The sequence below is a fragment of the Mustela nivalis genome (assembly GCF_964662115.1).
Source record: "Mustela nivalis genome assembly, chromosome: 3".
In the NCBI taxonomy this organism is placed as follows: domain Eukaryota; kingdom Metazoa; phylum Chordata; class Mammalia; order Carnivora; family Mustelidae; genus Mustela; species Mustela nivalis.
Genome location: NC_139022.1, coordinates 75398442 through 75410608, shown reverse-complemented (window position 1 = coordinate 75410608; position 12167 = coordinate 75398442). Strand labels below are relative to the sequence as shown.

General features: G+C 38.4%; 1 protein-coding gene across 1 annotated transcript in view; it reads left to right on the top strand.

Annotated features, from left to right (window-relative positions):
* The window catches only part of MSH3 (mutS homolog 3), a gene marked incomplete at its 5' end in the record, with an annotated part of 182047 nt that extends 177194 nt beyond the window's left edge, over positions 1-4853 (top strand). Inside the window, 3 exon segments of the mRNA XM_082724737.1 lie at positions 1129-1297; positions 4115-4205; positions 4207-4853. Of these exon segments, the coding sequence (XP_082580863.1) occupies positions 1129-1297; positions 4115-4205; positions 4207-4266 (320 nt within the window). The 3' untranslated portion in view covers positions 4267-4853.
* Positions 4854-12167: the final 7314 nt, after the last annotated feature.

Below are 12167 nucleotides of genomic sequence, written 5' to 3'. Positions count from 1 at the left end.
GAAGCCACAGTGTTTTGCAATCTAATCTCAGAAGTGACAACACATCATTCTTGCCATATTTTATTTGTTAGAAGCAAGTCAGTGGGCCCTGCCACACTCAGCGGCAGAGAATGATACAAGGGCATGAACACCAGGAGGCAGGGATCTTTAGTTGCCATCTTAGAAGCTGCCTACCAACTCCCATAGCAACCAGTCATGGTGCAGGCTGCCCAAGACAGGACATGACCTCAGATGAAGCAGTTCTCTTTTTAAGCTGAGGTGACTCCCAAAGAGGGGATATAGCTGTGGATTGTGGACTGACAACCTTCCTGAGAGCTGAGGCAATAAATCCTTTAGTCCTCAGGGGGAGCTGGGTGGAACTGAACAGTGTCCACTTGAATATATATAACTCTCAGTTAACCCAGTTCATTTAGTAAACCAGAATTTCTCAGTCTTGTTATTTAAACTGCACCATGTTGTATTTCCTTATGCATTTTTTGCTGTTGTTTTGTTTTTAGCATTCTTAGAAATATCTCTTACATGTGTTACTTTACAGAGTGTGTTGCATACAAGACTGTTCAATGAGTACATTCACTGAAATAACACTTTCTTGGTCTGTTTTTACAGGAAAAATTGTACTGTGTATCAGAATCATTTCCTTTCTGATAATAGCAGTTCAGTTGAAATTTTTTGGGAAGAAGCATAAAACAAATCTTTTCCTTACACCAAGTCATTTTTAAAAACTTGTAGGTCGGGGGGGGGGGTTGGTACATGACTGGCTCAGTCATTGGAGCATGTGACTCTTGATCTCGGGGTTGTAAGTTTGAACCCCATGCTGGGTGTAGAGATTACTTAAAAACAGAATCTTACTTAAAAAAACAAACAAACAAAAAAACCCCACCTTTAGGTGAGCTATAAGGTCCTAAATGCAAGAGAATCTTCAAAATAGTATTTCCCCTTTTCCTAGATATGTATAATTGATAAATGGCGCTGAGAGTGATTAGGAACAATGGGTTTCTTTTTCAGATTGTAAATTTTAATTGAGTGAAGTTGTAAGAATTTATGTCTTATTTAATCTTCTGCTTTGAACTTGCAGGGATGGTTTCCTTTATCTCCTCTTTATTTATTTTTTAATTTTTTATTTTGTAGGTGAAGAGCAAGTTCCTGATTTTGTCACTTTTCTTTATCAAATAACCAGAGGAATTGCAGCAAGAAGTTACGGACTAAATGTGGCTAAACTAGCAGATGTTCCTGGAGAAATTTTAAAGAAAGCAGCTAGCAAGTCAAAAGAGTTAGAAAGATTAGTAAATATGAAGAGGTCAGAATGATTGTGTGGCATTTTTTTACTTATAATGAAAACTTCCAAGTTGTCCAATGAAGAGGAATGTCCTATAAATGAATGTTAGGTTTACCTTTAAGCATTTCTTCAAATATTCTGAAACATTTAATTAAAATAAAATGAAAACAGATCTTTGAAAAGCTCATGTGAATTCAGTCCGCCTTCTTTACTCAGATCTTTATCTGTTGAGTTGCTAAATTGGTTTTAAAGTCATTTTTCTAAAGAACTAAGTTAACTCCTTACTGTGTGCCAACACATTGGTTGCTTAAAGCATTCAATTATACAACAAATGACTAAAAGAAACCATGACATTTAAAACCTTTAGAGTACTTCCTTTGTCCATATACCGCATTCAGAAAGTAAGAATTCTGTCAGGGTATGAATGAAAATAATAGTATTATATAACTATGTAATTATAGTCCGTATCCCCATGTCCCTTCTTTTGTGGATTGTTTATGACAAATTTTTCTTTCTAAACTACCTGCAGGGCACCTGGGTAGATCAATTGACTGGGCATCCGACTCTTGATCTCAGCTCAGGTCTTGATCTCAGGTTTGTCAGTTCAAGCTCCATGTTAAGCTCCACACTGGGTCTGGAGTCTATATTTTAAAAAAACGGAAAACAAAAACCCAGCTTTATTCAGACATCTGTGTGGCACAGTCAATTAAGCATCCAACTCTTGGTGTCAGCTCAGGTCATGATCTCACAGTTGTGAGATTGAGCCCCGTGTGGGGCTCTGCACTCAGTGAAGAGTCTGCCTAAAGATTCTCTTTCCCTCTCCTACTGCCCCTCCCCCCCGCTCTGGCTCTCTCTCTCCTCTTTCTCTCTGAGTTGAATAAATATATCTTTAAATTGCCTTCTTTTTGTCACTTAGAATGCTTATGTGTATTATGTGAATGCATTCTATCTTTTACCCTTGATATCCAGCCAGTAGGTAGTCAGTATATTAACTGATCTTGATCTATATCAGAAGTATGCTTTGGAAGAAAGATATTCCAAAAAAAAATCATAGTAAAAAATAATAAGTTACAGCCTTTCCCCCCAAATACAAGATTATATGACAAAAGGACATAACTTCCTTATCCATCCCCTGCCCCACACCTGTACTACCTGGAAAGTGGGATATGCTTAGGGCAAGATATTACTGCCCTGGTTGATAATTTTATGACTGCGAGGGAACAGATTGTTGGTCAAATAGAAAATCTTGACTGGTGACCACACTACAGGAAAAATTTTTAGTACTGCAAATCATTACCAAATTTACATATTGAAATAGCAATACCTAATATTAATTAAACAATTACCAACTTGTATACTGAAGTACAGTACTGCAAACAACCTCTCCATTTCTTTCCTCTTGTGGTTCTGCCTTGCCACTCTGTAGTGTGCAGGGGTAAATGATGGTTGACCAAATCCAAAGCGCTGGACTCTGGCATGATGTGTGGCTTCCTCTGTTGGCATTCTCTTTTGGAACCTTTCCACAATACCAGGTTAGGAAAGTAGTTATTTATTATGAGAGTTCCAAGATAAGCCCTTACTTCTCTGCAGTAGTCCATAGACAAACTTAAATACTCTTTTGTTATCTTACTACTATTTTTCTTCTTCCCTAGAGAAACTAGAATAAAACTTTACTACAAAGGGACATATATATATATGAGATGGCAGTAAAATATGATAGTTTATACTTACTCCTGCTATATAGCCAGTAGAACAGCAAGAGCAATAAAATTCACAGGTTATAATGTTTTAACTCTTCCAACTATTGTGTGACATTTTGAAATCTATAATCTTGACAAGAGAGAATTGTCAAAAGAGGTTGCATTGGGGTAGAAACTGATCATTTATTCAGACACTATATTCATTATTTTTACCTTTTGACTTAAAGTGCTTATCATATCAGTTCCATTGGCGAGATCAAAGAAACCAAGGGGAATCTTGTACATTTCTGTGGGTTTATGATAACAGTTAGCATTTATCGAATGCTTACTGTGCACAGAAACAAGTCTACGCAGTCATTTGCAGCAGCCCAGACAGACAGGCACCAGTTACTAGTATTACTGCTTTACCTGCACTACCTCAGTCCCTATGACAGCCTTGTGAGGTATAGGTACTGGCATGATCCCCATATTGTAGTTGTGGAAAATGAGGCCAAGCAAGGGTTGGAAATCGACCAGGAAGTCAGGGTCCTATACCTAGTTAGTGGTGGAGCAATAACTGGAATTCACCCTGGCTCCAGACCCTAAATATTTAACTGGTTGGTCTATGTTATGCTGGCATTCTTCTCTTTCATTAGCTAGCTTTGCTGTATTAAATCAGCTTTACTTTTCATCCTGTGAGCGCTCTTAACCTCTGGTCCGAGTTAGAAGGGTAAGAAGCTGGGGTCTCCCCTCCTTGGAGGTAGTAGTGGCAATCAGCAGCCTCGGTCCTTGATTATAACAGTGTCATCAGAAAGCTGATGCTGACACAACTTCCTAACCACAGAGCTCTGTCTGGTGCTCTAAGTCACAGACCCTTTTTTTTTTTTTTTTAAGATTTATTTATTTGAGAGAGCACGCAAACAGGAGGAGCAGAGGGAGAGAATGTCTCAAGCAGACTCTGTACCTAGCATGGAGCCCAACATGGGACTCGATCTCACAACCCCGAGGATCATGACCCAAGTCAAAACCAAGAGTCAAATGCTTGACCACCTGCACCACCCAGGCACACCTGTCTTAGACCTTTTATAGCTGTCAGTGAAATGTATTGTACCCCGATAATTCCATTTATAAAATAAATCATATTTTATTTTCTCTCCAGGAAAAGGCTAAAGTATTTTGCAGAGTTATGGATGATAAATGATGCAAAAGACCTGCAAAAATGGAGAAACGAGTTTGAAATGGAAGAAATTCCAGACTTCTCTTCTTGATGAAAATGAAGACTACATTTTTGGACAAAACATGGAGAATTAAAAATGCCATCTGTACAAAACAACTCTCCACTAACAGCCTATCTTTGTGTGATGTGAGCATAAAATCAGAACTCTGGTATATTCCCATGGGAAACAGGCCTTTTGTGTAGAAATTCTGTTCCAGGTTCTTGTCATCCTGACTTAGAAAAGTATAAACAGTTTTGAATATTAAGACTTCTGTTACATAATTTAAAAACTTCATGAATAGTAAACTTCACATAAAATCGATCACCTAAATGAAGCCTAACATGAACCTTTAGAGAGTGATAGGAAAATTTAATTCATATTTTTATTTGTTCCAATTCAGATTAATTTGCAACTGGGTGAGATGTCTAGCAGAAATAAACCTTTTCGCTTGAACTAAAGTAACTTTATGCCACCAGTTTATTTACTGTGAGCATAAGAATTTTTTATGAGAAATAGGAAAAGATTATCAAGCTTTTAGAAAGTAGAGCACAGAAGGAATAAGATCGTATGAAATTTGAAAAGTTAAATACTCTCACAGTTTTAACGCAATTTAAAAATTATGGGATGAAATTATTTGTCATTCATTCAGGTAATAAACATTTAATGAGTACTTGCTATAAATAATGATTTTTTTTCTTGTTGGATTTTGGATTTTTTCTTCTATCTGGCAGTTGCTACTTTTTTAGGTTTAATCGTGGAACCGAGGTTGCTGCTTCTACCAAATGAGTCCTGAGCTCATTTATTTTGGATCTTTCTGTTAATCGGTATAGAAGACATATGATCTCATATCGAAGTATGTAGCTTTGTTCATAGTTAACAGTGCTCCCTTCCTGCGTGTTTAGGTTGACACACGTTCATCTGTGTCCTTGAGATTTTAACAGCACTTACACCCCAGCTTCTCACAGCTGTGTGGTGATGGTGGTGAATCTGGGATCTTGGGCAAAGGCTCTCCCTCCTATTTCACACCCAGCTGTTATCCCTGTTCATTAAATGTCTTCTCCACATTTGATTGACGTATTTCAAACTCTTTCTTTAGTTTATTTCCTCCAGTGGTCCTAATAGTGGCCCCTGGACACAGGAGTCCATATAATTTCCCTAAGCTGAAGGGTGGTTGGTTGCTGTACTTTTGATCACTCACACTGTAGCCCTTTGACTCCTAGCCTTTTTGAAGTTAAGAGTATGATACCACTTGACTGGTTGCACGGTCCCTTCAGAAGTATTAACATAGGGAAATCCTCAAGAATGTCTCAAAAGAGTTTGCTATTGGAAGTACAATCTAAATTTTAAAAAGAACAATACCCTTTAAATAGTGCTTTAATACTTTGTATGATTATAAATGTTTTATATTCTTTCTAACAAGATTTTGGAGGTAGTGCTGTAACTTTAATGCAGGCCAGCAGGAAAAGGAGATGCATCCAGGAATGTCAAGCCCATGCCTGAGGGAGCTGCAGGGACCAGCCGTCACAGGTCATGTCCAAGTGCGCATTCGGGCCATTTCTGACTTGGGCAGGCCAGCGTCAACATTTAAGCAGGTATGGGCTCCAGGAGCAGTGTGTCCAGGCAGTAGCAGGCAATACACAGTATCTGCAAGTGACAATGTGGGCTATTACAAGATAGATTCTTTAACCTGAGGCAGGGTATCAGCCAGCCAGTGTGCAAGAGGTCAGGCCTGGTTAGGAAAAGACCGGCAGTGCAGAACTGCATTTCCAAGCAAGGCCCCTGCCTGGCCAGGTAGCTGAGATGTTGAAGGGAACGTTGGAGCAGAGTCCCAGTTAGGAAGAGGGCACAAAGGCCATGAAGATTGGCAGGAAAAGTGCAGTTGGTTGGGTACATACTGCAGATAACCAAACTGAGGGGTGCGATTCTAATATCTTCTAGATAACAAATTTCATTTCCTTTTGATAGATAGCCAGAAGTAGAATGGCTGGATCACATGGTAGTTCTGTTTTAAAATTTTTATTAAATTTAATTTATTTATTTGAGAGAGAGACAGGGTGAGAGAGCATGAGAGGGGAGATCAGAGGGAGAAACAGACTCCCCATGGAGCTGGGAGCCTGATGTGGAACTTGATCCCAGGACCCTGAGATCATGACCTGAGCTGAAGGCAGCCACTTAACCAATTGAGCCTCCCACGCACCCCTGTTTTTAACTTTTTGAGGAACTTCCATACTGTTTTGCATAATGGCTGTACTAATCTATATTCCTCTACCAGTAGTGCACAAGAGTTTGCGTTCTCTCTGTCCTCCCCAACACTCCTATTGCTTGGCTTTTCAATAACAACCATTCTAGCAAGTGTGAAGTGCTATCTTATTGTGGTTTTGATTTGCATTTCCCTGATGATTACAGTCAGCTTTAGAACATTATCATTACTCTAAAAAAGAAACGTGCACTCATTAGCAGTCTCTCTTCATTCCTCCCCCAAATCCCTAGTCCTAGACAGAATGGCTGTCTAGGACTAGGGATTTCTGTCCAAACCCACAGAGTGTACAGCACCAAGAATGAACCCGAATGTATACACGAGACGCTTTAAGTGAAAATGAAATGCCAGCGTAGGGTCATCAGTTATAACAAATACACGACTCTGGCGAGGGATGCTGACCATGGAGGAGGCAGTGCTTGGGGGTGGGGCAGAGACTAGAGAGGGTCTCTGTACCTTCTGCTCAACTTTGCTGTGAGCCTAAAACTGTTCTAAAAAATAAAGTTTAGTTTACAAATAATAAAGTTCCCTGGGCCCTAAGCCAGAACTACAGAGTCAGACACAATTTCATAAAGGGGTGAAGATCTAAGGAATATGATTTTTAGCAAATGGCTCTGGAGACAAGATTACTAACATGCTGGGAGTGGTGAGAAAGGTCAAGGGGAGAGAAAATGGAGAAGAGATGAGGACAGAAATGAACACTCACTGACATTTGCATGTCCCAACCTTAAAGATTCCGGTTCAGTACAGTGAGAGTGGTGCCTGGAAATACGTCTTTGAAAAACTCTTTAGGTGGTTCTGATGAAGGGAAGCAACTGCCCAGCCCAGTGAGGAAGATTCAGGGAAGTAGGGTTTAATAAAAAGGAGGTAAAAATGGCGTGCATTATTTCTGATGTAGAAATAAACTGTTCTGAATGTCAAAAAAAAAAAAAAAAGAAAGAAAGAAAAAGAAAAAAGAGAAAAAGAGGATATAGTCAAAGGCAATGAAGGGAGGATTTGAGCAAAGGACAAAACAACCCAAGAAAGGATTCTGCCTTCCAAGCTCAATAATTATTTCTGCAAGAAGACAGCCTTGCTGTGTGTCTTATGAAGTTGTGTTGATGCACATTCTTCACCACAATTGCACTGAAACAAGGCAGATGACAAGTAATCTTCAGGAATGTAGTCACAAAAGTAGATTGGGGGAGGGTGCCTGGGTGGCTCGCTTGGTTAAATTTCTGCCTCGGGCTCCACACAGAGAGTCTGCTTCCCCTCCCTCGCTCCCTCTGCCCCTCTGCCCGCTTACCCTCTCTCTCTTTCTAAAATAGATTATGGAATAAAGCTGTAACAAGCCAATTAGCAGAGAGTCATATTTTCTAAAGGCCACAATAGAAAGCATTTATTGCAAACAGAAAAAACAACTGGCGGGTCTTTGATATAAAAATCAGTTCATGCAATGTCTGACTAAGAAAAAAATGAATTTTTTAAGATGATATTTAAAATCTATCAAGTGGGTAAAGTTTGCCTATGAAGTAGAATCTATAACTGGGTAATCATATAATGTATTATCTAAAATGGGACATTTGTGAGTGAAAGAGACTTTTTAAATAACTCTTCCAGGTGGGATGGCTGGGTGGCTCAGATAGTTAAGCAACTGCCTTTGGCTTAGGTCATGATCCCAGGGTCCTGGGATTAAGTCCCGTGTCAGACTTCTTGCTCAGTGGGGAGTCCTACTTCTCTCCCTGCTTGTGCTCTCTCTCTGGCAAATAAATAAATAAGATCTTAAAAAAAAAAAAAATCAAAACACACACAAAAAAACGATGCCAGGAAAACTGGTGTAGACCAAGACTGTCCCAACTAAACCAGAAAGGATATTTCCCTAATGGTAATAGTTCTCAGGACATAATAAATCTAACAATAATCATATATACTAACTTACAATGGTCCAAAGAGGAATTGACCTTAATTATAAAGTTAGAAAACACAGATGGCATTAATTCAAGTTTCTTTCTCTCTCTCCCCTTATCCTTGGTTGAGAGCACCAAATAGCACTTTTATAATTACATAGCCCAGCAGTAATTAATATTGATTTTGGAACTCAGTAAAGGTCAACATTAATTTGTGTACTACACTGGGTTTCAATCTATCCTTTACTCTGGAATTTGTTCAGTGGGCATTGTTTCACCAGCCCATTACCACTCCAACCATGACAACAGGTTCAAACTTGAATGAACTGTCATAATAGATTTTTTAAAGATTTATTTATTTATTTATTTATTTATTAATATTTTAAGATGTATCATAATTTTGTATGGATCTTGACTCCCGAGAGTAATGGTATCTTGATTATAAGAAGGGTCTTTTCCTTGAGTTTTTAATCTGAAAGAGTTTGGGTTTTCTTTTCTGTCTCTAGTGTGCCATACTTTCTCCTATGTGACAGATAAAGCAGAGGAGAGATGGAGCAAATAATTGTCAATCCAATGAGAAATAGCTTAGCCATTTGTTGTCATTGAGAATAGTGGCTCACCAACCTGACTGCACGTTAGAATTATTAGGGGAGCTTTAAAAAAAACAACCGTGTGTCTTGCCACATAAAACATTCACAGCAGAATTACTCATAAAAGCCAAAAAATGGGAACAACCCAAATGTGCATCAGCTCATGAACTGATAAATAAAATGAAGTACATAAAGCAGAGTAGTTTGCAATAGTAAAAAAGAATGAAGCACCATTACCTGCCACCACATGAATGAACCTTGAAAACAAAATGCTAAATGAAAGAAGCCAGATACAAGAGACCATATACTGTAATGACTCCATTCATATGAAACGTCTAAAATAGGAAAATCTATAGCTACAGAATGCAGAATACTACCATTGCAGTATCATCCAGAACAGTTTCATTGTCCAGAAAGTCCTCTGTGGTCCTCCTGTTTAACCCTTCCTCTCCTCTAACCACAGCAACCACTGATCCGTTTACTCTCTCTCTAGTTTTACCTTTCCCAGAGCATTACACACTTGAGATCGTACAGCCTTTACAGATGGCCTTCTCTCACTTAGTAATATGTATTTACGTTTCTTCCATGTTTTTCCCAGCTTGACAGCTCATTTCCTTTTAACACCAAATAATATCCCGTTATCTGGGTGGGTGTGCCACAGTTTATTCATTCACCTGCTGAAGGACAGACATCGTCACTGTCTCCAAATTTTGGCGATTAGGAATAAAGCTGCTCTGAATATCCACATGCAGGTTTTTGTGTGGACATAGTTTTCAGTTCATTTGGGAAAACACCGAAGTGCAATTGCTAGATCATATGGTAAGAGTATATTTAGTCGAGACTGCCAAACTGTTTTCAAAAGTGGTTGTGCCATTTTGCATGTCTCCCAGCATTCAGCAAGAGTTCCTTTTCCTCCTTATCCTTGCCAGCATTTGGTGTTGTCAGTGTTTTGGATTTGGGCCATTCTAATAGGCATTTAGTAGAATCTCTTTGTTGAGCTTGCAGTTTTCCTGCTGACAGGATGCTGCACGCCTTTTCAAATGCCGATTTGCCACATGTATATCTTTGGTGGGGTGTCTGTTCAGACCCTCTGCTCCTTTTTTAATTGGGTTATTTTCTTACTGCATTTTAAGAGTTCTTTGCATATTTTGGATAATAGCCCTTTTATCAGATGTATCTTTTGAAAAGATTCTCTTCTAGTCTGTAGCTTGTCTTCTCATTCTCTTGATTGTGTCTTGCAGAGCAAAAGTTTTTCATTTTAATGAAGTCAAGTTTATCAGCTATTTCTCTCATGGTTAATGCCTTTGGTGTTACATCTAAAAGGTCATTGGCATACCAAGATCATCTAGATTTTTCTTATCTTATGGGAGATTTATTGTTTTGCATTTTACATTTAGGTTTATGACCACCTAAGTTATTTTTTGTGAAGGATGTAAGGTCTATATCTAGATTCCTTTTTTAAAATAGGCTTTATTTTTTAGAGCAGTTTTTGTTAACAGAGTCTCAGGCAAAAGCAAACATTTAAAGTTGCATTTTTGTGTTATGAGATTTGAAGGAGTGTCTATAAAGAGCATGCACGATTCTTTAAACTGTTCATAAGCTTTCTGCTATAATGCTATTCTAACAATAGTCTGTCATTCAAATACTGGCAGTATTTCATGATATTCTAAATACTCAAACTTATGTATAGAATAATCAGGAAAGGAGCCAATGAGAGTGTTCCCAAGCACCATCTCTGTTTCATGACCTTGAACACTACAGATTTCCAGCAATCAGGGACTTTGCTATCTGGACACAAGCTACATTCTAAAATGTTATTTCACTCTATGTACAAAAACATGATGGCCTTAGTCAGAAATTAACCCAAGAATTGACTCACACTTTATAAGCAACAGGTAAACAGGTACCTATGTCAGTTAATGCTGGTCAGCAGTGGTGTATTAATGTTCCCCGAATAATCATTCCTATGTCAGCTAGAAACCTTGGAGTAAGGTATGAATTACTAAGTTTTTGAGTAAGTGTTCTTCTACAGTGACAAAACAAAATACCTTATTTATGGGGAGGAACAAGTTAAAAATACTAACTTTTCTATGGAGATAGGTACCAGTGACTGCAAGGCATCTGGTTTAAATATAAAAGTATATATATTAGTGGCAGGAGAGTATAGGCAACCAATTTCAAGGCATCTAAATATATTCAGGTAAGTAAGTCACTAGCCCCAAAACAGAAGAAATGAAATATTACATAAATGCCCAACTACAGTTAAGATCTTTTGAAATTAAAATGATCCCTTTAGAATAGTGATATATCATAAACTTAATGAACTGTGCATAAATGAATAATTGCAAACTTAGTTAATAGTGGTGGACTCTTCTTTTAAGTGGCAAGAACAGGAAGACACCTAAGGAAACCCTGAAAGTAAGGAAAACAACAGCTTAACCTGAGCTAATGGAAAATGATAATTTGGAATAATTTTCAGAACATAGTTTATACAGTTCTGTTTCTTTTATTTGTCACTTTATCAACAATGGGCTTCCGTTTCTCCTTATATGGCGGTTGTTCCATCATTTCAGTGACTCAGCTTTTCTCTGTCTTTGTTTTTGCTTCTTCTGACTTACTTTCTGCTGTTTTCTCTCTTTTCTCTGGCCTCTAATTTCCCATCACTTAAACTTGCTGCCTTTTCTCCAAGGATGTCCATTTCTGTCTCTTCTCCCAGTGTATTTGTCTTACTTTGTTGTTCAGCCATCCTAAGAAGGCACACCTGAATGACTCAGTTTGTCACAATTAGCCCTGTTGGGTAGTCTTGGCTTGGGCCACCTCATGGGCAGCTGACCAGCCTGAAAAGTACCAACCCTTTGATCAAGCAGCTCTATTAAGTCACTCTATTCAGTTCTGTCCAGAGTGGCAGTTTCACTTTATTCAGGAGGAGCTACAAGCTTGGCAGCAACTTCGGACACCAATAACAGGTGCTGTACAGATTGATCTGGTTTCGTGAAAGTGCTCATGTTTGCATAGCATATAAATACACTGTGCCTCCTAGAAATAAAGAACTTTACGGGTTCATCCTAACTGGAGCAGTATGCCCACATACCCATCTGAATTAGTGAAATACCTGAATTACAGAAGGGTTTGCATAATCTGTAGATTCAGTAACATCTTAAATTTGAAGGGAAATTAAAAGTTAACAATTTTTGATTGGTATAGAGAAATAGGAGAAGGACTCTTTCATTTACCTACTATAAACTTGATGAAATCTTAGGGT